Source organism: Oryzias latipes, chromosome 22, assembly GCF_053564925.1.
Source record: "Oryzias latipes strain Hd-rR chromosome 22, Olatipes_Hd-rR_3.1".
Classification (NCBI taxonomy): Eukaryota; Metazoa; Chordata; class Actinopteri; order Beloniformes; family Adrianichthyidae; genus Oryzias; species Oryzias latipes.
The window spans coordinates 30,497,296-30,525,000 of NC_136258.1; the positions used below are offsets into that span (position 1 = coordinate 30,497,296).

The 27,705-nt window shown below is 48.3% G+C and overlaps 3 protein-coding genes and 1 long non-coding RNA gene across 20 annotated transcripts in view; 1 reads left to right on the forward strand and 3 right to left on the reverse strand.

The window, feature by feature from the left end:
• Positions 1-148: 148 nt before the first annotated feature.
• LOC144989154 (uncharacterized) lies at positions 149-767 on the reverse strand. Its single transcript, XR_013653305.1, has 2 exons — positions 588-767; positions 149-507 (listed from the first exon to the last, which is right to left on the reverse strand). It is a non-coding gene; the product is annotated as an uncharacterized LOC144989154 (long non-coding RNA).
• An 852-nt stretch (positions 768-1,619) lies between these two features.
• slc18b1 (solute carrier family 18 member B1) lies at positions 1,620-6,447 on the forward strand. Of its 4 annotated transcripts, none has more exons than XM_078941300.1 (14): positions 1,620-1,958; positions 2,035-2,150; positions 2,502-2,597; positions 2,665-2,738; positions 3,093-3,240; positions 3,322-3,478; positions 3,547-3,683; positions 3,751-3,852; positions 3,915-4,006; positions 5,535-5,630; positions 5,695-5,769; positions 5,841-5,958; positions 6,058-6,104; positions 6,173-6,447. In XM_078941300.1, the coding sequence occupies exons 1-14, from the start codon at positions 1,928-1,930 to the stop codon at positions 6,210-6,212; spliced, it is 1,329 nt and encodes a 442-aa protein (XP_078797426.1). In that variant the 5' UTR covers positions 1,620-1,927; the 3' UTR covers positions 6,213-6,447. The 4 variants fall into 4 exon arrangements, with proteins under 4 accessions (XP_078797426.1, XP_023807782.1, XP_078797427.1 ...); XM_023952014.2 differs by having other exon boundaries at positions 5,841-5,934; XM_078941301.1 differs by lacking the exon at positions 5,535-5,630.
• ahi1 (Abelson helper integration site 1) lies at positions 6,393-21,704 on the reverse strand. Of its 14 annotated transcripts, none has more exons than XM_078941293.1 (25): positions 21,435-21,704; positions 21,256-21,329; positions 21,073-21,188; positions 20,603-20,976; positions 20,458-20,519; positions 20,190-20,340; positions 19,918-20,110; positions 19,752-19,847; positions 19,496-19,681; positions 19,272-19,424; positions 19,055-19,187; positions 17,320-17,443; positions 17,018-17,247; positions 16,618-16,724; positions 11,242-11,357; positions 11,041-11,171; positions 10,833-10,973; positions 10,618-10,766; positions 10,411-10,545; positions 10,279-10,345; positions 10,156-10,208; positions 9,866-10,028; positions 9,722-9,792; positions 6,849-6,937; positions 6,393-6,746 (listed from the first exon to the last, which is right to left on the reverse strand). In XM_078941293.1, exons 2-25 carry the CDS (start codon positions 21,263-21,265, stop codon positions 6,581-6,583), a joined length of 3,216 nt encoding a protein of 1,071 aa, XP_078797419.1. In that variant the 5' UTR covers positions 21,266-21,329; positions 21,435-21,704; the 3' UTR covers positions 6,393-6,580. The 14 variants fall into 14 exon arrangements, with proteins under 14 accessions (XP_078797419.1, XP_078797416.1, XP_078797414.1 ...); XM_078941290.1 differs by having other exon boundaries at positions 6,393-6,749; XM_078941288.1 differs by having other exon boundaries at positions 11,242-11,360.
• A 3,189-nt stretch (positions 21,705-24,893) lies between these two features.
• Positions 24,894-27,705, reverse strand: part of LOC105357551 (uncharacterized) — an 11,471-nt gene continuing 8,659 nt past the window's right edge. Inside the window, exons 10-13 of the mRNA XM_078941298.1 lie at positions 27,628-27,705; positions 27,462-27,542; positions 27,339-27,389; positions 24,894-25,469 (exon numbers count right to left, since the gene is read on the reverse strand). The exon at positions 27,628-27,705 is cut by the window's right edge and continues 52 nt beyond it. Of these exons, the coding sequence (XP_078797424.1) occupies positions 25,203-25,469; positions 27,339-27,389; positions 27,462-27,542; positions 27,628-27,705 (477 nt within the window). The 3' untranslated portion in view covers positions 24,894-25,202. The remainder of the gene's footprint in view (positions 25,470-27,338; positions 27,390-27,461; positions 27,543-27,627) is intronic.

A 27,705-nucleotide genomic window follows, 5' to 3' on the forward strand; every position in this document is an offset into this window, starting at 1 on the left:
TACATGTTTAGCAGAAATGGAAAACATCTCTTTTTTTTATTAAAAGCAGCAAAAACCCAAAATGTGGATAAATTCTAGAAAAACGATTGATGACTGGATCAAACAGAACCTACTGTAGTGATTGCAAGGAAGCTCCTTAGGCGGCCGGTTGTCAAACAGCTCTTTATTTTTATTTCTGTATCTCAGAACGGGTACAGCATGACCAACAGGCACAGCCAGCTTCTACTAACTAACTTCAGCGAGCGCGTTCACCGAACACACACACACACCCACAGGTAGACCCCGCCCCCTCTCTCCCACCAGTCACCAGCCCACCGCTGATTGACACACACTGTGGTCTAGCAACTGACAGAAAGAGGGGGGCGCCAGCCACCTGCAGCTCTGTCCAAACCCTGGGTCGTTACACTACGATGTCCTGACTTTATGGGTGCCAAACATTGTTTCACCTCTTAAGACCTGGTGTCCTCAGGTGTGGTCATCACATACCACACCAGGTATTCTGCTTCACTGGGGTGCCGTCAGAGACAAGAAAGGTTTATCAAACAGCAGGTAAGGTATAAATGTTGGGTTAAACTCAAAATACTCACCTGAAGGCTGTGTGTTTTTCTGGCTCAGCCTCGTTGGGTCGTGGGTGGGGTCCTGCCTCCCACCTGTGACCCTGAACCCGGTCTCAGGGTGGGACTGTGGTGGACTCAGTCCAGGTGATTCCTTTGTTATGTTCCATAACGTTCATCAGACTGCTCTACGTCTGGTTCCTCACTATAGGAGCTGTCTGCCATGAGGGACCCCACAAGGGGCCTTTGTCCCAGACTCTCGGCCCTCAGGATCCGTCAGGTTCTGGAATAGCCCACCGTCACCATAGGGGAGGGGCTGGGTGGGGTTTCATTTATTTAAGAACAATAATAACATCATTAATATTGCAACGATCCATCTGGTGCGTCACTGTAGTGGGGAAAAAAGCTGAGGTGCTAATTGAGTGGCTGCATTGGAGAGCTTTCTGTCCCCCAAACGCCACACGACTACAGACAGTATCAGATAGGAGGAAGAAGACAGATACGCACAATATCCTTTACGGCATTAATGCCCATTTATGTGAACACCGCACAAACAGACAAACAGCATGGACGTCACTTCTGCTCACAGCCCCCACACTCATGGTGGGGAACTTTACACCCAAGATTCCCCACTTCCCATGAGCCTTAGCAGCTGAAGGCGGGGCTAACCCCCAGGTCGCCACAATATTATGGACTTTCAGGAGTGAAACAGTAACCTATGCTTTCATGTTGTTTGCTTCATGTGTACTTATGGGATATTAAATAAAATTTATTTGATTGAAATATTGATTATTTACGTCTATTAAACAGCTAAGCAGAAGTTAGTTTTAGTAACCCTTGTTCCATCCTGGGCCCGTTAACGTTGGGAGTTGGGTCATCTAGACCCACTAGACAGAGCTCTGAACCTTTTTTCTTCAATGATTTGTGATCTTCACTGGTGTCCATGGATTACATGAAATCTTTCCACCTTTATCCACCTTTGTCATGGTAGGGAGAACACGTCAATGGAAGGGGGGGGGTGTAATCTAAGATAGCACAAGGGTTAAAGTTCAATGTTCTTCTAATGTTTGCTTTTCTAAACATTAACAGAACGGTTCGTTAGGATTGTGTGGTTCTACTTTAAACGGAGGTTTTTATTTGACATCTTCTTTTTTGTTTTATTTTTTAGTCTGTCTCAGACCGGGGTGGTCACCGGAAATGACGTCTCGGTGCTTTTATTTTGTACACCAAGCTTCCGTGTGATTCTCATATTTCATTTCTCTCCAGAGCCCCGCAGGTCAGTACCGCGGGAAGTCCGAACCCGCACCTCGTCGCGGTGCCACGCCGTCCCGCTCCCGGTGACCGGGTGACGGTTCCCCTCCGCCGGAGCTGCCATGGATCCGCTCGGCGACACTCGGCCGGCAGGTTCGTCCAGCACTCGGGAATCTTCGGGGGTCGTGAAGACCTCCAAGGAATCTGATGGTTGTGTGCGTTCCGACAGAAGCCGAACCCGCCCGGATGAGCCGCAGACAGACCCTGACCCTGGTGTCCATGGCGTCCGTGAACTTCAGCTCCATGCTCTGTTACTCCATCCTGGGTCCGTTCTTCCCTAACGAGGTGAGCCGTCCAGAACCGTTCAGGCGGCTGGTTCCGCCAGCTGCAGGTCAGGGTCAGGGTCAGCGAGATGCTGGAGCCTATCCCAACCTGTGCAGGTGAAGGTGGGCTTCACCTGTCGTGTTTTTCCGTTCAGATTCGGTTTTTGAAGCTCAGAACTTTTTCCTTTGGTCAATAAATGAGAACGTTCTCTGCAGTAATGAAGGACTCCTCCCCCTTCGGTTTAAGATTCCATCATGCGCTTCTCACCCTCCCTCCCGACTGCCTCCATCCAGCCCAGTTAGACAGGGTTTCGGGGGGATCAGGCTGTCATTACCGTGGCAACAGTGACATGTGGACCCCCCCATCCCACAGGCCGTGAAGAAAGGAGCCAACCAGACTGTGGTGGGACTCATATTTGGCTGCTACGCCATCTGCAACCTGATTGGCTCTTTGGTCCTGGGGAGATACGTGAGTAGCGCCGCCCCGGTCCCCGTCAGGCATGCCGTGCAGTAACCGGCCCCCGTTTCCCCGTCAGATCGTCCAGATCGGGACCAAGTTCATGCTCGTCGCAGGACTCTTCGTGTCTGCGGGCTGCACCATCATGTTTGGGTGAGTGGCGTGCACGCTCACGCATGAGCATGCACGGACCAGCAGTCAGAAGAGGTGGCAGCCGCAGGCCCCCCCCCCCCGATGGCGGTCCGTCCTCATGCCTGAGCATCAATAAACACATTCTGTGACTCAGCCCCTGTTCTCCTGAAATCTGAATGGACAGAACCGCACCAGAACAAACGGACCGCTTTCCTTTTGGGGGGGGGTCATGTAAACGCTTCCAGTGACTTTATGCTGCCGTGAAGCGGATCCGTTCAAGGCCGGAACCTGCAACGCCCCCAGCAGCCTCAGGAAGCGCTGAAAGCTGATGGGCGTTCCGGATCGGTACAGAACCGGTTTGCCGTCTGGTTGCAGGTTGCTGGACCGCGCTCCTGCAGGGCCCACCTTCATTGCGCTGTGCTTCATCGTGAGGTCGGTGGACGCCGTGGGCTTCGCTGCTGCCATGACCTCCACGTTTGCCATGACAGCAAAAATCTTCCCCAACAATGTGGCGACTGTCCTGGTGAGCGCAGGCGGCCTTTGTCCCGCCGGCATGTCGCCCGTCACGAGCAGACAGGAATGTAAGGCTGTGTGTCTCCTGCAGGGCAGTTTGGAGGTCTTCACAGGGCTGGGGCTTATCGTGGGCCCCCCTGTGGGGGGCTGGTTCTACCACTCTTTCGGATACGAGGTTCCCTTCATGCTCCTTGGATGCCTGCTGCTGATCATGGTTCCGTTCAACCTTTATGTCCTGCCGTCCATCGGTAGGAGACCCCAGGACGGGATTTTCTCCCCCTTTTCTCAGACTCTGATAGCTGTGCTGCCCCCCCAGAGGCCGACCCATCCAAGGACTCGTTCCTGCGGCTCCTCAGCCACGTCAAAGTCCTCTTGATCTGTTTTGTGATCTTTACGCTGAGCTCGGGTCTGGGCTTCTTTGACGCCACGCTGTCGCTGTACGCCATGAAAACGGTCAGTGAGGACGCTCCGGCGCCGCCATGGCCCAGGGGTCCAGACTCACTTTGTGATTCTGACGCAGTTCAACCTGTCCTCGGGCTACGTGGGGCTCATCATGCTGGGCCTGTCCTTGCCGTACTGTCTGGCCTCACCTCTGATTGGTTACTTCACCGACAAATACCCTGTGAGTATCAAAGCCACAAACCCGTCAAGAACCTCTCTTCTTCTAAACTCCAGACTTCTCAGGACTCCAGGATCGGACTCACGGTGACGGGGGGCATCGTCACAGCGATGGGGTTCTGCTTGCTTGGTCCCGCCCCTTTCCTTCACATTTCCAGGTGAGCAAAATTAACCCTGCTGACTCAGCCGTTGGTCTGAGGAAATCAGAGCATCACAGTACAATGCTACTAAGATGAGTTTGGGACGCTTATGACCGGTTAGAGCAAAAGGACAAATGACCAGGTGAACGAGGCTGGCAATAGTCAGAATTCTAATAATATACAGTGGTTGCTATGGTTCCCATAAAAGCTAAGGATGTCTGTTGGGAAACACCAAATGCTAACAAAGCAACAGAAAACCTGGAAACAGAGGAGTAGATGGTCCTTCCTAGAACCCTGGAAGGCCTTGTTCCAACTGTCCTTATAGTCTGCGGGGGGGAAAGCTGAACCACAGGTCAAGGTGGTGGACCGCTCAGTAAACTGTAGAGTTTATTTTTTCTACGTCACGCTGCCGTGAACACTCATGCGACACGTAGGGGTGACGTAGGTGAGACGCAGGCGTGTGGGACGGATGTTTTGCAGACTGCATGATGTGTGCACGCTCCTTGCTGCAGCCTGACTTTTAGAAATGAGCCAATCAGAGCGTAGTTTGTGTGGACGTCCGGTGGGCGACCCAAAAAAACCTGCTGCACCTGTAGAGGTCAGCCCCCTCCATGCCCCCCCTCCATGCCGGTCTAACCCCGGAAGGTTGCATGTGACTGAGACTGTATTCAGACTGGACACATTTGGTTCTTAAAGTGAACCAGTTCGTTTCCACCCATAATCCAGAACACATCTTCAGTCTGAATACACCCAAGCTGGTCCTGGTTCCTGTTCCTGGTTCCTGGACCCTGGTTCTGGACCCTGGTCCTGGACCCTGGTTCTGGACCCTGGTCCACTCGCGGTACTGACCTCTGGGCCTACTCCTACTCCTACTCCTCTGTCCAGGACCAGGAACCGCTCTCAGACCCATATTTTGAAGGGATCTCTGTCGTTTCCAATCGGACTGAGCTCTGGTTCAGTCTGAATGCAGAGCCACTGAACCAAACAGCCACCTTAGCCAGGCATTATGGGATGTAAACAGAGTAGGAAGGAACCAACATGACGATGAGACCCAGCAAGTCATTGAAGTGTAGTGGCATGAATACAGGCTCATTAAAACTACTTCTAACTTGTTGGACCTGAAATTGATGGTCAGTGAAATATAAGGTTTGAATCAGTGAAGTATCCGGAAAAGGACTCCATATTCTTTCTGTTACTTTGTCCCGCCCTCGTAATTCCTGGCCAATGACTGTAGAGTTCTTTAGTCACACGGTTTTGTTTACAAGCTTCGCTTTGAAACAGAAATTTTTGGTAGACTCCGGTATGAACACTAACCAAATGCAAGGTTCAGGACTGGATACCGACTTTTTCAGTCTGATGACCCTCCTGGAGGTGGAACCGCCTCAGTCACCGACCAACCCAGCTGTCAGCCTTTGACCTGCTGGTTCATGGAATCTACCTGAATGAATCCCAATGAGGCGAAGACAGTTTTGTCAGCAAACACAAGCTTGTCAGGAGGCAGACTGCTGGTCCTGACCTCATAATGCCTGCTTTGTGTGCTGTGCAGTCAGCTGTGGTTGCTGGTGCTCATGCTGGGCCTAATCGGGTTTTCTCTGGGGATGACGGCCATCCCCACGTTCCCGGAGATCATCGTCTGTGCTCGGTGAGTCGCCTCCTGGCCTCCTTTGCCATCAGAGTCTGGTGTGACCGTGTTCTCTCCTCTGCAGAGAGAAAGGCTTGGAGGAGGGCCTCAGCACCCTGGGGATGGTCTCTGGGTTGTTTGGTGCATTTTGGTCCACGGGGTGAGCGTCCCACCACAGAATCGCTGCATGTCTTTGATGTTTCTGGCCTGAAGTGTGGTCGTCTCTTACAGAATGTTTTACGGCCCCATTGTGGGCGGCCTTATCACCCAACATCTGACCTTTGAGTGGGCCGCCACCATCCAGGGGGGCGTGGGCCTTCTGGCTGTGAGTACTCCTGACTCTGCGGGGGTGGGTCCTCATCTTTGACCCACTTTGAAGGAGTCATGAATGTGATTAGCTCTGATCAATCATTAACCCTTTGTGCAGTGAAGCTGTCTCTGTCCACAGGCCCTCCTCCTGGGGATGTACTCCCTCTGGGAGCGCCGGCGGGGGAGGTAACGTCAGATCCATCATCAGGAATCTTCCTCATCAACCTGAAGTCTGAGAGTTTCTGTCTTTGCAGCGTGCAGCAAACAGCAGAAAGCACTCCTTTGCTGGACTGAGGAAACATCTAGGGGCGGGGCCAGCCGCTCTGCTCACGGAGAGAAGATCTGAACGCCATTCCTGCCAGAACGGGCCTTTGTCCGGAGCTTTTCCTGCTTAACAGCTTAGGTCTGGTGAGCGGGATTATTCCCCCAAAAACCTCCAGAGAGCGGACAGGAATCCTGTTCACACGGAGCCGCTTGTTTCACGGGTTTTTACTGTAAATAGTACAAAATAAAACTTTCCTGAACACAATGTTCTTGTTCCTCACACAAACACCTGCAGCCTCAAACACCAAAGATCTTTGGGTAATTTCTGACGGAGAACGCAGCAATAATGCTGTGGAGTATTAGTGACATCAGAACGGCTCTCTGGGTTTGTCCACAGTTTACGTGTCGGCCTCAAAGGCCCTGTTGGACCTCCCCGCTGGTCTCGGTGGCAGAGGTCTGCCTCTTATGGTTCTGGTCGACCCAGAAGTATCTGCGTCAGAAACTGTAGTCTGAGATGAAGACACAGGAACTCCAGGCTTTTTCACCTTCTTCTTTCTTCTGGTTCTGCTTTCAGGAAAGAAATGGATCCTTCAGGAACTCAGCCAGACATGTTTGTGTTGGGGTAACTGGATCTGTGTGGTTCTGGAGGATATAGGAGCTTCTTACCTGGCGTCAGTCAGTTCTGGTTCAGTGTCTGACAGAGTGGGTTCGGACAGAAACCTGAGCTCTCCGGACGAGCTGACAGCAGCAGAGACCTGAAAACCAGGAGGGGGTCAGAGAGGAACAGTTCAGACAAAGTCCGTCTTTAGATCATGACATTCCTGAATGATCCGGATCGGCCGTCTTCCTGTTAAATATAAGCCGGATTTCAGGAAGATGGTCTTTGTTCAGCATGAAGTCAGTCAATACTTTAGTTTGCATTAACATGAGCAGAGAAGGCAGAGTTTGGTTCATGTCTAATAAAAAAAGAAACTGACCATCTTCTGGTCTGTTTTCAAAGGCTTCCCAGAACGGAGCGAGCAGGGAGCTTGTGGCCCCGCCCATTTCACTTGCTGCTCAACAATTTGAATATAGAAATACTCAGATATGCATTTTAATCTTCTTTTATGCAAGTTCTCCATTGTGAGAAAAGGCCACCAGTACATGTTAAATCACCGATGCCATCGGAGTGGGTCTTTGAATCAGAAAACTACGGTCTCGCCAACAGATTACAGAATATGTTCAATATATATATTAATATATGTTAAACCGGTTCATGGCTGGATGCAGAGCCGATGGTCTGTGGTTGATCTTTAACGGTCAGATCTATCATTTGTTACTTCTGTAATCACCACTTTAACTGCCTGATGGGAAGTTCTCAAAGGGTCCGGACCAGTCCAGAACCACCCAGACATCATATAAAATATGATGATATGATAAATATATCATATATCATATATAAAAATGTTGCACTTCCCGCTCGGCCAGCAGGGGGGCGTGATCCTGCTGGATCATTTGATTATTAATGGAAGCGTCTTAACATTCCAGGAACCAAAACCAAATGTACTCCTGTTGAGGGGAGTTTGTAATGTGTTTGTAAAGTGTGAATGAACCCACTCACTGTCATAAGCACACCCTGGACCTTGTTCTAACCCATGGGATAGAGATCAGCCAGCTGAGTGTCCTTCCTCTTAACCCCATCATTTCTGATCACTTTCTGATTACCTTCCAGTTTACACTGGAACATCCTTCTGTCCCAGTGAATAAGAAACAGCTTAGAAGAACCTTAACTGACCGTTCTGTGTCTGAGTTTAAACACACAGTTCAGCCAGTACTTAGTGATATTCTGAGAAAATACTCTGAGACCAGCTCCCATAGTATCAGTCCTAGTATAAATGACCACTTTGTTAATGATGCCTTACAAGCCCTCAGGAGTACACTCCATGTTGTTGCCCCCTTGAAACCTAAGTTTGTTAGACAAAACCGAGTAGCACCGTGGTTTAACGCTGAAACTCGTTCTCTTAAACAAGAAACCCGTAAGTTGGAAAGAGAATGGCGCCGCTCCGGTTCAGAGCAGTCTCTGAATACCTGGAAACATAGCCTATTAAATTATAAAAAAGCTCTGCGTAGAGCTAGAAGCCAGTACTATTCAACCTTAATATCAGAGAATGGAAACAATCCAAGATTTCTTTTTAGCACTATAGCTAAATTAACTCGCAGTCAGAGCTCAGTAGAACCACATGTTCCTGTTTCTCTCAGCTCTGATGATTTTCTTACATTTTTCGATAGTAAAATCTCAAATATTAGACATAAGTTAAATCAAGTTATTCCTACTATCAGCCCAGAACAGGCTGAAGCGGTAGAAATGGAGGCATCCATAGAAACCTCTGTAACATTGGACTGCTTCACTGCTGTGGATCAAGCGGAAATAACATCAATTATTACGTCCTCCAAATCCTCAACGTGTCTGTTAGACCCAATTCCCACTAGACTTTTTAAAGAAACTTTTCCCCTAATTAATGATCCCATATTAACAATGATAAATACCTCTCTGGAAACGGGTTACGTGCCACAGTCTTTTAAATATGCAGTTGTTAAACCTCTACTGAAAAAGCCCAGTTTGGATCCTAGCATCTTGGCCAACTATAGACCGATATCAAACCTGCCCTTTATTTCTAAAATCCTAGAAAGAGTTGTAGTTAAGCAGCTTTACTGCCACCTACAGGACAACAGCCACTTTGAAGACTTTCAGTCGGGGTTTAGACCTCACCACAGGACGGAAACTGCACTAGTTAGAGTCTCTAATGACTTGTTATTGGCCTCAGAAAAGGGACTACTTTCTATTCTGGTCCTGTTGGACCTCAGTGCAGCCTTTGACACTATCGACCACGGTATTTTACTCCATAGATTAGAGCAGGACATAGGGATCAGAGGATCTGCTCTCCAGTGGTTTAAATCCTATCTGTCTGATAGGTATCAGTTCGTTAATGTAAATGGCCATTCCTCTCAGTGCACTCGAGTCAACTATGGAGTCCCACAGGGCTCAGTCTTGGGACCGATCCTGTTTACGCTTTATATGCTACCCCTAGGAAACATAATCAGGAAACACAGCATTAATTTTCATTGTTATGCCGACGATACGCAGTTGTATTTATCCATGAAGCCTGACCAGAATGACCAGATAGAGAAACTGAACGCCTGCATCAGAGACATCAAGACCTGGATGACAATTAATGACCTCCTCTTGAACCCAGAAAAAACTGAGGTCATTATACTTGGTCCTAAAAACCTCAGAGATACTCTGTCTGATCAGATTGATCATTTGATTGATTTATTGCCTAGGCCTAACTGAAAACATTCCTCTGTGGACAGGATTATTATCAGACTAGTTAGTATTCAGAGATTATTTAAATTAATGTGTTTAAATTAAACTTAATAACAATAACTATTAATTTTAAAAGGCTGCTAGAAGTTGGTGCTGGGGTAACTATGGTGCTCTGGGGTTCTGTCCTCTTTTCTCATCTACTTCTACGCTTCCTCTCCTCTAGGCACGTGCCTACCCTGGTGGGCGTGGCCCTCGTGGCAGTCTCCTCATCCAGCAGTGCGTCCGTGTTCTGCTCACTGAAGTCTCCTGGGACAGAGAGTCCAGGCGTTACGGCAGAAGGATCAGGAAGAGGCACGGCGAGAACCGGGAAGCGCCTCACTCTGATCCACAACGTAAGCGGACAGGAAGTAGCCCTTCAGGCCGCCGCGCATGCGCCCGAACCACCACGTCTGGTTGTCCTTGTGCAGCACCTGGATGACGTCACCGCGCCGCAGGCTCAGCTCATCTGAACGACTCGCTCTGTAGTCGAAGAGGGAGACCACCTGCACACAGGGGGGTTTGTCAGGAAATGGGCGGGGCCCAAGCTCAGCCATCTGGAGAAACGTTGCTACGGAGGAAAGTATTCAGTCATTCAGCAACAACTGAGGAGGCAGAGCTCTGAAACCTCACCTGGATTGGCTCACACGGTCCTGGGGCGAACTGACTGACCGGACTCACCCCCCCTGAAAGGAGAGACGACACAGCTGTGAGATCCAGCATGGGTCCCGGACACGGAGTGAAGCCCACACTTACGGCTGCGGCCTGCCGGGGGGGTCCTGGCGTGATGCAGGCGGGGGGAAAGCGAGGCGCTGAACTCCACCTGAAATAGAGCAGCATGTGGGACTGATTCCCCGACATCACCGTAGAGAGGATCATGTGACTCACAGCGCCGTCGTCTGCCGCTAGGCCCCGCCTACTTGCACCGAGGCTGCTTCTGTTTGCAAAAGTATAGGAGGCATGTTCCAGTGTGGCTCCCCCCGGACCGTGGGAGGAGCCTGGAGAGGTCTGTCCCAGCGTGTTCTGCAGACAGAAAAGAGGCGGAGCTTTACTGGCGTCCAGATTCACGTCAACAAAGCGTTCTGCAGCTTTTACCAGAACCGAATCCAGGCGCTGCTGGATGCTCTGCAGCTTTAGGGCCCGCGTCGCAGCCTCCATGCCCGAGGGGGGGTCGGGGGTGCTCCTGAGCGTCCTGATGTCCGATGCAGACCTACTCGCCGCGGTCAGACTCTGCAACTGGGTAACTATCAACAACAGGAAGTGAGCACGCCGCGCCTCCCGTCCCAGTGAGGGTGGGGCTTCATACTAACCTTTGTGGTCGTGCAGGTACACGTGCACAGGCTGGCCCTGACCAAACGCACAGAACGCCACCATGTTCTCATGAGGGTGGAAGACGACGGCGTGCACAGCACTGGAGTAACCCAGCTCGGAGTAGACCGCCACCTGGTCACCTAGGAAACACTCGCCATTCAGCTCACTGAAACACCCCCACCTGCCTGGCGGAGCCAGCAGAAGCACCTGTTTCAGCGTTCCAGACGTACGCCATCCCGTCCTCGCTACCAGAGAAGATCCAGGTCCCGCAGGGGGTCACGGTGCTGCAGATCCTCTCCCGGTAGTTGGTGGCGCCCAAGTACTTCTTCACTGCCAGACTGACACACCAACACATCAGACCGTGTTCTTCACCGCAACAACCGACACGTGACCTTCAGGTGACCTCACATCCGCAGGTCCATCATCCTGAGCAGGCCGTCTCTGGCGTGCACGAGCAGGAAGCGCCCGTTTGGATGGAGCTGCAGCATGCTGATGGGAACTCCCCTAAGTTCCGCCTCCTCCAGCTTCTGCCAAGAGTTCCACAAATGGCTGACTGCGATTGTGTCCGTCACTGCGCACCAAATACGGCACTAGAAAGGCCGTTCGCCATGTTCTAGTGCCGTCCCAATCTACAAAATCCAACGTCCTAAAAATCTCCCAAAAGTCTCTGCATAAAACTTGTGTGCATCCAAGCTCACTAGATCTGCGAATATAGACCACAATGCATTGCGTCTGAACAATTTTTGCAAAGAAAATACTAAATAAACCATCAACGCTTTTATCTTCAGTGGATTCATAAATAGTCGTCATTAAAGCCCAGTCAGATCTTCACTTCATGAAAAAAAACAGCAAAGCCGCTGAGAAATAATGGCTGCTGATCTGTTCACACAGACGTTCTCTTCTCCAAACGTTCTCAAATCACAGTGAAACGTTCTCACAGTAAGACGTTCTCACATTGAGACGTTCTTACATTGAGACGTTCTTACATTGAGACGTTCTTACATTGAGACGTTCTAAGCTCTAGACGTTCTCACATTGAGACGTTCTTACATTGAGACGTTCTTACATTGAGACGTTCTTAGCTCTAAACGTTCTCACATTGAGACGTTCTTACATTGAGTTCTCACATTGAGACGTTCTTACATTGAGACGTTCTTACATTGAGACGTTCTTAGCTCTAAACGTTCTCACATTGAGACGTTCTCACATTGAGACGTTCTTAGCTCTAAACGTTCTCACATTGAGACGTTCTCACATTGAGACGTTCTCACATTGAGACGTTCTTACATTGAGTTCTCACATTGAGACGTTCTTACATTGAGACGTTCTTAGCTCTAAACGTTCTCACATTGAGACGTTCTTACATTGAGACGTTCTCACATTGAGACGTTCTTACATTGAGTTCTCACATTGAGACGTTCTTACATTGAGACGTTCTTAGCTCTAAACGTTCTCACATTGAGACGTTCTCACATTGAGACGTTCTCACATTGAGACGTTCTTACATTGAGTTCTCACATTGAGACGTTCTTACATTGAGACGTTCTTACATTGAGACGTTCTAAGCTCTAGACGTTTTCACATTGAGACGTTCTTACATTGAAACGTTCTTAGCTCTAAACGTTCTCACATTGAGACGTTCTTACATTGAGTTCTCACATTGAGACGTTCTTACATTGAGACGTTCTCACATTGAGACGTTCTCACATTGAGACGTTCTTACATTGAGGTCTCACATTGAGACGTTCTTACATTGAGACGTTCTTACATTGAGACGTTCTAAGCTCTAGACGTTCTCACATTGAGACGTTCTTACATTGAGACGTTCTTACATTGAGACGTTCTTAGCTCTAAACGTTCTCACATTGAGACGTTCTCACATTGAGACGTTCTTACATTGAGTTCTCACATTGAGACGTTCTCACATTGAGACGTTCTTACATTGAGACGTTCTTAGCTCTAAACGTTCTCACATTGAGACGTTCTCACATTGAGACGTTCTTACATTGAGACGTTCTTAGCTCTAAACGTTCTCACATTGAGACGTTCTTACATTGAGTTCTCACATTGAGACGTTCTTACATTGAGACGTTCTCACATTGAGACGTTCTCACATTGAGACGTTCTTACATTGAGTTCTCACATTGAGACGTTCTTACATTGAGACGTTCTAAGCTCTAGACGTTCTCACAGTGTGTCGTTCTTACATTGAGACGTTCTTACATTGAGTCGTTCTCACATTGAGGCGTTCTAACATTGAGGCGTTCTTAGCTCTAAATGTTCTCACATTGAGTCGTTCTCACAGTGAGGCGTTCTCACATTGAGACGTTCTCACATTGAGTCGTTCTGACAGTGAGGCGTTCTCACAGTGAGGCGTTCTCACATTGAGGCGTTCTCACATTGAGTCGTTCTCACATTGAGGTGTTCTCACATTGAGTCGTTCTCACATTGAGGCGTTCTTAGCTCTAAATGTTCTCACATTGAGTCGTTCTCACAGTGAGAAGTTCTCACATTGAAACGTTCCCACATTGAGGCGTTCTCACATTAAGGCGTTCTTAGCTCCAAACGTTCTCACAGTGAGGCGTTCTCACATTGAGTCGTTCTCACATTGAGGCGTTCTCACATTGAGTCGTTCTCACATTGAGGCGTTCTCACATTGAGGCGTTCTTAGCTCCAAACGTTCTCACAGTGAGGCGTTCTCACATTGAGTCGTTCTCACAGTGAGGCGTTCTCACATTGAGGCGTTCTCACATTGAGGCGTTCTCACATTGAGGCGTTCCCACATTGAGTCGTTCTCACATTGAGTCGTTCTCACATTGAGGCGTTCTAACATTGAGGCGTTCTTAGCTCTAAATGTTCTCACATTGAGTCGTTCTCACAGTGAGGCGTTCTCACATTGAGACGTTCTCACATTGAGTCGTTCTGACAGTGAGGCGTTCTCACAGTGAGGCGTTCTCACATTGAGGCGTTCTCACATTGAGTCGTTCTCACATTGAGGTGTTCTCACATTGAGTCGTTCTCACATTGAGGCGTTCTCACATTGAGGCGTTCTCACATTGAGTCGTTCTCACATTGAGGCGTTCTCACATTGAGTCGTTCTCACATTGAGGCGTTCTCACATTGAGGCGTTCTTAGGTCCAAACGTTCTCACAGTGAGGCGTTCTCACATTGAGTCGTTCTCACAGTGAGGCGTTCTCACATTGAGGCGTTCTCACATTGAGGCGTTCTCACATTGAGGCGTTCTCACATTGAGGCGTTCCCACATTGAGTCGTTCTCACATTGAGGCGTTCTCACATTGAGGCGTTCTCACATTGAGTCGTTCTCACATTGAGGCGTTCTCACATTGAGTCGTTCTCACATTGAGGTGTTCTCACATTGAGGCGTTCTCACATTAAGGCGTTCTTAGCTCTAAATGTTCTCACATTGAGTCGTTCTCACAGTGAGGCGTTCTCACATTGAGGCGTTCTCACATTGAGGCGTTCTCACATTGAGTCGTTCTCACATTGAGGCGTTCTCACAGTGAGGCGTTCTCACATTGAGTCGTTCTCACATTGAGGCGTTCTCACATTGAGGCGTTCTCACATTGAGGCGTTCTCACATTGAGTCGTTCTCACATTGAGGCGTTCTCACATTGAGGCGTTCTCACATTGAGGTGTTCTCACATTGAGTCGTTCTCACATTGAGGCGTTCTCACATTGAGGCGTTCTCACATTGAGGCGTTCTCACATTGAGGCGTTCTCACAGTGAGGCGTTCTCACATTGAGGCGTTCTCACATTGAGGCGTTCTCACATTGAGGCGTTCTCACATTGAGGCGTTCTCACAGTGAGGCGTTCTCACAGTGAGGCGTTCTCACATTGAGGCGTTCTCACATTGAGGTGTTCTCACAGTGAGGCGTTCTCACATTGAGTCGTTCTCACATTGAGGCGTTCTCACATTGAGGCGTTCTCACATTGAGGCGTTCTCACATTGAGGTGTTCCCACATTGAGGCGTTCTCACATTGAGGCGTTCTCACATTGAGGCGTTCTCACATTGAGTCGTTCTCACATTGAGGCGTTCTCACATTGAGGCGTTCTCACATTGAGGCGTTCTCACATTGAGGCGTTCTCACATTGAGTCGTTCTCACATTGAGGCGTTCTCACATTGAGGCGTTCTCACATTGAGGCGTTCTCACAGTGAGGCGTTCTCACATTGAGGCGTTCTCACATTGAGGTGTTCTCACAGTGAGGCGTTCTCACATTGAGGCGTTCTCACATTGAGTCGTTCTCACAGTGAGGCGTTCTCACATTGAGGCGTTCTCACATTGAGGCGTTCTCACATTGAGGTGTTCTCACATTGAGGTGTTCTCACAGTGAGGTGTTCTCACATTGAGTCGTTCTCACATTGAGGCGTTCTCACATTGAGGTGTTCTCACAGTGAGGCGTTCTCACATTGAGGCGTTCTCACAGTGAGGCGTTCTCACATTGAGGCGTTCTCACATTGAGGCGTTCTCACATTGAGGCGTTCTCACATTGAGGCGTTCTCACATTGATGCGTTCTCACATTGAGGCGTTCTCACATTGAGGCGTTCTCACATTGAGGCGTTCTCACATTGAGTCGTTCTCACATTGAGGCGTTCTCACATTGAGGCGTTCTCACATTGAGGCGTTCTCACATTGAGGCGTTCTCACATTGAGTCGTTCTCACATTGAGGCGTTCTCACATTGAGGCGTTCTCACATTGAGGCGTTCTCACAGTGAGGCGTTCTCACATTGAGGCGTTCTCACATTGAGGTGTTCTCACAGTGAGGCGTTCTCACATTGAGGCGTTCTCACATTGAGTCGTTCTCACAGTGAGGCGTTCTCACATTGAGGCGTTCTCACATTGAGGCGTTCTCACATTGAGGTGTTCTCACATTGAGGTGTTCTCACAGTGAGGTGTTCTCACATTGAGGCGTTCTCACATTGAGGCGTTCTCACATTGAGGTGTTCTCACAGTGAGGCGTTCTCACATTGAGTCGTTCTCACATTGAGGCGTTCTCACATTGAGGCGTTCTCACATTGAGGCGTTCTCACAGTGAGGCGTTCTCACAGTGAGGCGTTCTCACATTGAGGCGTTCTCACATTGAGGCGTTCTCACATTGAGGTGTTCTCACATTGAGGTGTTCTCACATTGAGTCGTTCTCACATTGAGGCGTTCTCACATTGAGGCGTTCTCACATTGAGGCGTTCTCACAGTGAGGCGTTCTCACATTGAGGCGTTCTCACATTGAGGTGTTCTCACAGTGAGGCGTTCTCACATTGAGGCGTTCTCACATTGAGTCGTTCTCACAGTGAGGCGTTCTCACATTGAGGCGTTCTCACATTGAGGCGTTCTCACATTGAGGTGTTCTCACAGTGAGGTGTTCTCACATTGAGTCGTTCTCACATTGAGGCGTTCTCACATTGAGGTGTTCTCACAGTGAGGCGTTCTCACATTGAGGCGTTCTCACAGTGAGGCGTTCTCACATTGAGGCGTTCTCACATTGAGGCGTTCTCACATTGAGGCGTTCTCACATTGAGGCGTTCTCACATTGAGGCGTTCTCACATTGAGGCGTTCTCACATTGATGCGTTCTCACAGTGAGGCGTTCTCACATTGAGGCGTTCTCACATTGAGGCGTTCTCACATTGAGGCGTTCTCACATTGAGGCGTTCTCACATTGATGCGTTCTCACAGTGAGGCGTTCTCACAGTGAGGCGTTCTCACATTGAGGCGTTCTCACATTGAGGTGTTCTCACAGTGAGAGGTTCTCGCCGGTCTTACCTTCTCTGCACACCAGTGACGGCAGGACGACTGTGGCCCGTCGTGACTCACCGCTGTCTTCCATACCATGATGAGACCGCTGTTGTCAGCAGAAAACATTCTGGTTCCTGTGCAGAACAAAGACGCCCATCAGCCAAACAGTTTGTGGACTTCTTTTGCCCCCTAGCCCCCCCCACATGACTCCCAGTCTGGCTTTGGCACCTAATAAATGCAACAAACACAGAATCTTGGGTTTTGTCAATGAAGGAGTTTTTCATAAAGAAAGGAGAATGAGATTCACGATTCAAACACGATTCAGTTTTTTGGCGTTTTCCAGAAAGTTTTTTTCTGGTGAAGTTCGGCAATGACCCTTTGACCCTTTGCGTGACGGGAGCTTTGTGGCACGCCGGTCTTGACTGACCTGCTGAGTCGAAGCAGAGGCTGTTAATGAAGCTGCTGTGGCCGTCAAACTCCTGCAGCAGCTGCCCGTTCACGTCGCTGACATCCAGCCTCCACACGCGGACCAGGAAGTCAAAACTACCGGTCACCACCAGGTTCTGAGCGCTGGGATGGTACCGAGCGCAGTACACAAAGGAAGGATGAGGCAGAACCTTTTGGGCTGTCCCCAGGAGCTTCTCCACGTTCCACTCCCTAAAGAGGAAAGCCAGGAACCAGTGCAGTGCTTGAACATCAAAGACCTTCGTCACACGACCAGAAACACACCTGACGGTTCCATCGGAAGAGGCCGACAGTAGGCGGCCATCGTCTCTGGACCAGCACAGGTCGTACACGATCCTCAGATGACCGCTGAAGGCGGCCAACACCTTCCCAGAGGGAATCTCATACACTGCAACACAACGAAACACAGCACAGGCACGACAATGTCAGGAAAGTTGAGCTAAGGCAGACGCACAAAGACATGCAGACTCACAAACAGAAAAAACACAAAAAACTGGGTAAAACAAAGATGGGAACTTAAGGACAAAGTAACACAAGAAAACAAGAAAAACTGAACATCCACACAAACAAGCAATAACACATACCTGAGCACATGCATGGAAACATGTCCACACAACACAACTCTATTCATTTTTATTTATACAGTCCAATATCACAACACAATTGTTTCAAAGGGCTTCACATCAGTAACTGTACAAAAACATGAACTCAGTTATAGAATTCTACTAAACTAAACTGGACATCTCTGCCCTTAGACCCCCCTTCTCTGTAAGGAAAAACTCCTAAATAAAACGGATTCCAGAAAAAATGAAGATCCCTCAGGGGTGCCCACATGAAGGAGGGATCCTCCCCCAGGACGGACAGGCGATTTACCAGAACTCTTAGAGAAGAATTAACTTATGAAACAACTACATATATAAAGTCCAGCAGACGAGCTTCATCCAGCCGTGGTTGGGGGGGGACAGTCCATGAATCACTGCAGCAAACAGAGACATGGAGAACTAAATGATGAATAATAGAATAGAGGAGAGGAAGAGTAGAAGTAGATGAGAAAAGAGGACAGAACCCCAGAGCACCATAGTTACCCCAGCTTCAACTTCTAGCAGCCTTTTAAAACTAATAGTTATTGTTGTTAAGTTTAATTTAAACACATTAACATTAAGTTAAATAATCTCTAAATACTAGCCAGTCTGACAATAAGCCTGTCCACAGAGGAATGTTTTCAGTCTAACTTTGAATGTAGAAACTGAGTCGGCCTCTCTTCCATGAGCTGGGAGTTTATTCCATAAGACAGGGGCTTGGTGGCTAAACGCTCTACCTCCAACCGTACTTTGACTAATTCTAGGAACCACAAGCAGTCCTGCATTTAGTGAGTGAAGTGTTCTGATTGGATGGTAAGGGACTATGAGGTCCTTAATATAGGACGGGGCCATTCCATGTAAGGCCTTATAGGTTAACAGGAGGATCTTGAACTTGATTCTAGAATCAACTGGGATCCAGTGAAGTGAAACTAACACAGGAGTGATGTGATCTCTTCTGCTAGTTCCTGCTAACAATCTAGCTGCTGCGTTCTGAACAAGCTGGAGACTTCTTAAGGAACTCTTAGGACACGCTGCTAACAAGGAGTTACAGTAATCCAGCCTCCACGGAACAAATGCATGGATGAGTTTTTCAGCATCATAGCAGTATTCTACAGGTGAAAAAAGGCAGTTCTACACGCCTGAGATATGTGAGCCTTAAATGATAAATCCTGGTCAAATAAAACCCCAAGGTTTCTAACTGTGGAATTGGGGGCTATACTTATGCCATCCAGGGAGACTATCTGAGCAGACAGAGCATCTCTGAGGTTTTTATAGTATAATGACCTCAGTTTTTTCTGGGTTCAGGTCATTAATTGTCATCCAGGTCTTGATGTCTCTGATGCAGACATTGTCCACACAAGAACACAAACGCTGAGCGTCTGAACAGACAGAAGTGCAGGTGTGTCTTTGCCTCTCACCTACAACAGGAAAAGCGTCTCTGTCTGCGCAGGCAGCTGCCAGGATGCTTCCAGCGTTGGAGAAGAGCACGCTGAAGCAGCCCATGTGACCCCCCCGGAAGCCCAGGACGTGCTTGTTGGGAATGCTACAGACCTGGAGACACGGTGAGGATTTCAGCAGCTTTAGAGCATCTCCTCGTGCACACCTGTGATCAGGCGACCCCGGCGGTCCTCGTACCTGTCCGGGCAGACGGCGCCACCTCAGCTCCGGCTGCCGGCTGTCAGCCGTCTGGGGGGGGGTCCTGCTGGAGACCTGCTTCTGCAGCTCGCTGTAGGAGGAACTGCCCCTCTCCTCTTGTAACGCCATCATGGAGCGCGTGCTGGGGTCCACCTGCAGCAGAGTCCAAACCCTGTGACCCGGTCCGTCCTGGGTCAGTGCAGAGCAGGTGAAGCGGCACTCACGTGTGCGGGCAGCTGGATCCCCCTCACCGTGACGTACAGGGTGGAGGCGTACTTGCTCCTGGGGAACTTCCTCCACCACTCGAACACCTCGATGGTTTTAGGCTGTCTTTTAGCCCGCGGGGGGGGACAGAAGAGCTGGAGGCGGAGCTTACTGTCCACGTTCCGAACGCCGTTTGCACCGACCAGCTAAAGTGCAGAATAGAAGGTGCAGCGAGCGCAGACCCCCCCATGGGGAACATGCAGACATGTGTGTTACCTTCAGGAACGCCCAGGCGATTTTCCGAAAGCCGCTCTCGTGTCCGTCAGCGTCGGCGTTGGCCCGCGCCTCCTCCATGGTCACGAAGTCCAGGATCTGCACGCAGCAGGGGGGGCGGTTGGTGCAGCTGCGAGCGACTGAAGGTGTTGGGTGGGGCGGCTCCTACCTCAAAGAGGAGCAGGACTTTGGGGCTGCACTCGTCCTGCTGAAGGAAGTGGCTGAAGCGCTCGTTGAAGAGGATCTGCTCCTCCCACTCAGGAACCACGGACTTCCTCCTCCTGAAGTCGAAGGGCTGCGTCATGACGGGCAGGATGTGGTCCACGTTCTCCCCCTCGTAGAAGGAGACGGCGGGCCGGCGGCTGCAGGACCACAAGAACCTTCCTTTAGAACCTGCGGGCGGATGGGGGCGGGTGGGTCCGGAGGACGGCGCCGCCTCACCGGTCGTCCTTCTTCACGTACTGGCCCGTCCTCTCATCCACCACGTGGATCTTCACCATGGGGTGTGAGATCAGCAGATCCGTCCTGAGGGGGTCGCTTTTGTGGACAAACACCCCCAACACCAGGTCGTCCTCCTCACCTCCACCCCCCCCTGAGAAGATGATAGTTTTGCATCATAATGCGTTCTTTCAGACCCCCCCCCCCCCCCCCCTGCACACTCAGTCTGTTTCTGAGCTGCTCCCATCTCCTCACAATTTACAATTTTAACCTTGTTTTTCCTCGCCCCCTCCCCTGGGCTGCTCCTGGGTTTGGCCCCCTCCCGGCGGACTCCTGCAGAGAAAGGAGGTTTATAGAAATGACCCTGAGCGTGTCAGACACAAGAATAACCTGCAGGTGCGTTCAGGAACCCCCACCCCCCATCCGTGGTCACAGCTTTCTTTTTCTTCTTGCTGTTCTTTGGGGGGGGGCCGTCTCTCCCCCTCCCGCTGGCTTCCTGTGCGATTCTGCGCTGATATTCCTGCAGAAGTTTGTCTTCATCGTCTGCGGTTCTGCTGCTTTTCTGACTTCTCCTTTTGCCCCCCCCCTCTGAATCTAAAGCCTTCCTGGACTCAGAACCCCCCTCCTCCTGTTTGACAGATGCCCCCAGGTCCCCTGTGGCAGGGAGGGGGGGCAGCTCCCTCTTACTCCTGGTGCTGACCACCTCCGCCCCCCGGTTGTGGTTCTGGAGGGCGGTCCGGTCGTCCTCGGAGTCCCTCCCAAGGTGCAGATCTTTGATCAGGTTCTGGAGCTAGAGGGGTGGGGGGCAAGGAAAACCTGTGTTCGTGATTAGAGCAGAGACAGTCTCACCTGTGAACAGGTGACCCACCCCCCTCCATAAACCCACCACCACCGTCTCCTTCTCTGCGCTCTTCTTCCTGGACTTCTTCCTCCTGGACTCCGTATACACCTCAAACGCATCATTGAATCTTTCCCGGGTCTCTGCTGGCTCCTCCCCCTCACCTGTACAGGTCAGAAAAATCAGATCAAGGGATTTCTGGGACAACCCCCCCACCCCACCTCACCTCACCTGCTGGCATTGTCAGGCACCGGTGTCATTCCCGCCAGGAAATTGAGTTTATACCGGAAGTGAGGGGCTACACTCTGGAAACCAAAACACAGGGTGGGTTATCTGACCCCCCACCCCACGCTGAGTGGATCCTGTAGCAGGAGCAGGTGAACAGGACTGACGTGTAGGTGTCTGTTCACCTGAGGCTCGGCATAGAACTCCAGAGAATGTTCCGTCTGTAGCAGCTAGCTTAGCGCTAGCATGAACCGAGCGGCTTTACGAACTTCAAGGCTCACGAAACAAAAACGCCTATGGTCCCAGAAAAATACCGCGACCCTCAAAGAGACCGGACCCACGCGACCAGGCGGGAAAAAAAACGTTTTAGGCCTCTGGGTGCCGCGTGCCTTTCAGTTCCACCGACGCCGCGCTTCGGTTTCCAGGCCAACGCGGGGGCGGGGCTTGAGAGCCTCTTGGTGATGCATTTACACAAATACAGAATCCACCAATGAACTTAAGGCATCCGGAGCTGCAGTGCATGACCTCATCATGCGCTGCGTTTAGGGACCAGGAAAAGCTCGGAATATGAAAAGTTATCAATGAAAAAAAAAACAACAACCTCGAAATGACTAAATGTTTCTGCTATGTTTCAGAATGCAATTGACACAGCTCATGATTCCCATTAACATTTAAATATTTATTTAAGTTTCAGATTTTTATTACAGAAGATAAATGACATTCTGAAATAAGCAAACATTACACTACACTTGCAAACATGAGTAAAAAATACACTCAAATATAGTTGCACATATTTTTCCACTCCACATATAGTAGTAGGTTTAGGGGCTGTCATCTGGACTTGGTTTTTAAAGTTAGAAGACGTTTCACCTCTTATCCAAAAGGCTTTGTCAATGACTTGAAAGATATGAAAACTCTAATAAATCTGGAAAATTTCTAGCTAATCAGCTTAAAATTAATAGAGAAAAATCATCAATCACTTCTATTATGGACCAAACAGGAAATGTCACCCATGACCCGGTCAAAATTAATAACACATTTGAAAACTTTTATAAAAACTTGTTCACACCACAGATCAATCCGTCAGAGCAAAGTATTGACTCATTTCTTAATAATGTAAACCTACCCAGGTTAAATGAGGATCAAATCACAAACTTAGATTCTCCACTCTCGCCGTCTGAACTTCATGAAGCTCTGTTACTTATGCCTAATGGTAAAGCACCAGGGCCTGACGGCTTTCCTGCTGAGTTTTATAAAGAATTCTGGGAACAACTGGCACCAACATTTTATAAAACTGTCACATCTATCAATGAGAGCCAATCAATGCCACCTAACATGAACTCAGCCAACATAATCCTCCTTCTAAAACCAGACAAAGACCCCACTAGTCCTTCAAGCTATCGCCCCATTTCTTTAATCAATGCAGATGTAAAAATTATCTGCAAAGCACTAGCACAGAGAATACATGCAGAGAATACTACATGCATGCACTGTGGTTCTGCACGCCTGTCCAGGCTCTCTGGCAGCAGGTATGTGCCGATTTATCAGTCTGGCTTAAGGTTTCAATCACAGCTTCACCGTCACTTTGTGTGCTTGGTGACATGAGTGCCATCGATGTAGAAGGAGGATTAGGCTCTATCATTTTCATAACTCTTTGCATTGCTAAAAAACTATTTTAATAAATTGGAAAAACAAGAAAAATATAAACATAAATCAACACAGAAATCTGCTGCTTGATCATATCAGCTTGGAAAAAAGCTGATATGAGGGGTGTGGGGGTGTGTGGTGGGGGGGATGGAGTGGTGGTCTGGCTCGGCTTGGGGGGGTGGTCCTTTTGCCTGTGCTGGGGGGGGTTGGCGACCAAGAAAGGACAGATGAGTGACGTTTACTTCTGTGTAACATTTGTAATATTAAGCATATAATGGAAGTTGTTTATCGTATAATTGAAGTTACAGAATCAAATGTGAGAGGTTTTTTTTGGAATCAAGTTATTTTTTGAGTGCCTGTGTCGAACACATGTGAAGAATCGACAATGAAGTTGACTTTGACATTTGCGATTAAAATATTCTTTGATCCAATTTTAAGACAAACTTTAAAATTAAAGAATTTTTTTCATCAAAATAAAATATGTATTGTATATGTGTATGAATTCTAACCGTATGTCACAAAACAGACTGACGTCTGGATCCGAATGCAGCAGGTTTATTAGCTCAGCTAAATGTCCACAAAGCTAAATCAGGGTCAGGCTGGCTGGCAGGAGTCGATAACAAGCACACGTTCATCAGTGGAGAGACGGGAGAAGTCAGGATCCAGACAAGAGTCGGGGCAGGCGCCAGGCAGAGTCACAAACAGGGTCAGGACATCAGGAAATCAGGAAATTTAGAAGATCAGATGCAGCTATAACGCTCGGTAATGCGGGCAGATTGGCGCAAACAAAACTTCACACTGAGTGAGGCTCAGTGCAGTGATTAAGTACTGTGAGTGATTGCACATGACAGTCAGGTGTGTGGCATCCAGAAACTATGCGCTGGGGTTGCTGGGAGATGTAGCGTAAAGAGAACTCTTGAGACGGTTTCCACCGTTGGCCAAAGTTCTAAACTCCTGAAACTTTTTCCCCAGTGTACACAGAAAAGCATAATAACATAAAAATCTGGGCAGACTTCATTTCTGCAGAAGAGGTAAAACACAGAAATGTTTTAAACAACTAATTCAAATGGAGCATCAGCAACTCTTCAAATTCACTGATGTCAAACATTCTGGATTTGTAAACGGCGTGTGACAGATTCAGGTCGATGCCAGCCGTTCAGAAGTGGCTGTGGTGCAGCAGTATGGACGGTCGACCCCTGATTGTAAGATTGCAGGTTTAATTCCTGCATGGCACATCCATGTGTGGAAGTGTCCTTGGGCAGGACACTAAACCCCACACTGCCTCTGGTTGAAGGTTGGCGCCAGTGTGTGGAAGCGGAGCCACCATCAGTGGGTGTATGGTGACGGATCTTTGACTCAAAGCGCTTTGAAGGAAGGTAGAAAGGCGCTAGATAAGTAAACGCCAAGCGAAAAGCGTTTTTGGGACATTTCACATGCCTCTGTTTGGTGCAGTGGGATTCGATTGTTGTCCCTCCAGATTCCAGATTCAAGTTGGCCACTGTCCTAGGCTGTGGATCCTTTCTCTGGCTCGTCTGGCACCCCCAGCCCCCCCCCCAACTCCATCTGGATGAAGCTCGTCTGCTGGACTTTATATAAGTAGTTGTAGATTTAGATAAGTTAATTCTTCTCTAAGAGTTCTGGTAAATCACCTGTCCGTCCTGGGGGAGGATCCCTCCTTCATGTGGACACCCCTGAGGTTTCTCCATTTTTGCCAGAATCTGTTTTTTAGTTTTTCCTCACAGAGAAGGGGGGGGCGGGGTCTAAGGGCAGCAATGTCAGTTTAGTTAAGCAATTAGCTATTGTTCATATTTTATGACTAACTCTGTCTTTGTACAATTCTTGGTGTGAAGCCCATTTAGACAACGGGGGTGTGATGTTGGGCTAGATACTGTAAATAAAATTGGATTTCATTTTTTTGCCATCCAGAAACATGAATGTCCTGGTTTGGAGTGGCTGTAACGTCACATGCTGACTCCAGAGCTTTGGGGGGGGGGGGGGGGGGGGGGGTTCCTCTGTGCTGCAGGGAGCCATGTTTTACAGGGAAATCCTTTTGGGGGGGGCGTCTGAGGATGACCACTCTGGAGACGCTCAGATGACCTCTGAACGAGGAACCACAGTAGACAAACGGTGCCATGGTTAGAAACCGGACACTGCTTCAGTCATTCCACACAAACACGCTCAACGCCCTTATAGTGCTTAAACGTCACACACACACGCAGCCCCCCCCCCCCATGGCAGTACACTCTTCTAATTCTTTGACTTTGTGGAGCATTCCGGAAAGGTTGGGAGCTCAGGGATTTGAGTTTCTAAGCTACCAAAGACTTAGAGAGCAGGCAGCCACTCCCACCCACTCGTTGGTGGGTTTGGATCTCCTCCAAGCCTGAAAGTGCCGGCAGAGACCTGCACTCCTTGAAGGCCACAGAAGACAGTGTGTCCTCGCCACGGTTCAACCCTCTGGTGGGAACCATCTCCAACCCTATCTGCAGGGTTCTCGCTCCCACTGGCAGCTTGACAGCATCTTCAAAGGAACCTTTATGTGGAGGCTCCGTGTTCTCTTTGGGTCGTCTTTCTGCCTGCAGAGATTCAGCAAAATAAAATATGAAAAGTCAAAGAGGCGTTATGAAAATTATGCCGGTAAATCCAGAAGCTAAGAAAATCAATTTGGACCTATTTCCATTTACAGTTAGTCCACAAAAATTTAAATACTGAGGTATTTGGATTACACACTCATGTAAAGATGTTTTTAAGGCTAACTACATCCCATAATTAACTCAGTTCAAAAAAGATCTGGAATGTTGGTGTCTATGACCCTTTTCACTGCGAAGGAGAATTAACGCAATCAAAATGAACGTGCTCCCAAAGTTTTTATATATTTCAGTGCATCCGTTTGCATTCATCTAAATCTATTTTTACAAATGTGGATAAATTAATATCAGTTTTTTTGTGGAATAAAAGAAAACCTAGAATAAAAAAAAATATCTTACAGCAACACCGTCAACAAGGTGGATTATCCCTTCCTAATTTCCAATATTACTACTGGGCTGCCAACATTAGATCCATGTTATATTGGAAAGATTTACAATTTAACAAATCCAAAAACCCAAAATTGTTATATATGGAGGGGGTTCTTGTCCTCATGCCTCTCTACAATCGTTGCTTTGTTCAGAACTACCTTAAACCTAACTACCTAAAATTTGGAGACAATTTAGGCAAGTGTTTTCCCTGAAAAGCCAATCAAAATGTACACCCACAAATAAAAATCATAGGTTTATACCCTCGACTACAGATAAAGCTTTTTGGGAATGGAGCAGAAGAGGCATTGTTTCATTTGAGGACCCATTCATTGATGGTATGTTTGCATCCTTTGAGCAACTTGTAATTAAATATAATATCCCCCGCTGCCATGTCTTTAGATACCTTCAACTTTGAAGCTTTATTTCAACTTCATTCCCTCATTTCCCGTCCTGCCCACCTGACTCACTTCTAGAATCCATCTTGAAACTTAAAATAAACGTCAGGGGAACAATTGGGAACATTTACTACTTGCTAAACAAATACAATGCAAATCAAAAGACACCTCTAATATTGCTAAAAACCCAATGGGAAGAGGATTTGGGCTTAAATATGACTGAGAAGATATGGGAGACAGTTTTAGACAGAATATACTCTTCCTCCATCTGTTCACATCACAGGATGACTCCATTGGTCTAAAGCAAAACTTACAAAATTCATTCCAGATATTAATCCAATTTGTGATCGATGTAAACAATCAACGGCCACCACCTCACATATGTCTTGGTCCTGTGCAAAATGAAGTTGCTTTTGGCCGTCAATATTTAAAGTATTTTCAGATGTTTTACAACGGCCTATAAAGCCTTCTGTCATTTCTGCAATATTTGGTGTAATCCCACAGGATCTTAATCCCAACCACAAAGCACAAAACATAATTATCTTTGGGACCTTAATTGCAAGGAGACTTATTCTTCTCAAATGGAAGAATGACTTTCCTCCAACATTAAAGATGTGGATAAATAATCTCTTACATTATTTGGTTTTGGAGAAAATTGGCTTCTCTGCTAGAGGATTTTTATTCCACTTGGAATCCCTTCTTAAATTATATGAAGACGTCACTGCTGTTAGAATATCTGATGATTGACTCTGTGTTTTGGAAATGTGCAATTGAGAGGTTTATTTCTTTTGAAAATGTATATTTTACAAAATATTTGTAGTTTGAAAGAGTGGTGCAGTAAGGGGGGGAGGAGAGGGTGTGTGGGGATATGTAATCAGTTTTGTATACTTTGTCAAACAGAAATCCTTGAACCCTCTGTTTAAAGTTGAAATACTAATAAAAAGACTTGGTGTAAAAAAAAAACTGGCGTTATGAGCTGATGCTGCCTGAGCATCATGGGAGACTGGAGGCCACTTTGAAGCTGAAAAATTACCGTATCTGCAGGATCTGCCCCTCTGGTTCTCCTCATGATCTCCTCCAGTCGCTGAGGAGAACAGAACACTCGTTGTTTTTGGAAACAAACGGATGAATTTTCTCGGAGTGAGACGTTCTGCACCTTCTTCCTGGCCTTGCGCTCTGCGTCCTCCTGCTGAATTTTCTCCTTTCGTGCTCTGTCCTTGGCCAGCTCCTCCTGTCTCTGCAGGAGCAGAGGACGACTGTGAGTGCTCAGCTGCCCTCCACAGCAGACACAGTCATGCATGAGGTCAGAGGTCATGAACAACCTGCTTCTCCAGAAGATCAGCTTCCTTCAAAGCCTGAACTCTTTTTCCTTCAGCTCGTTTTTGCTCTTCCTTTTCCTT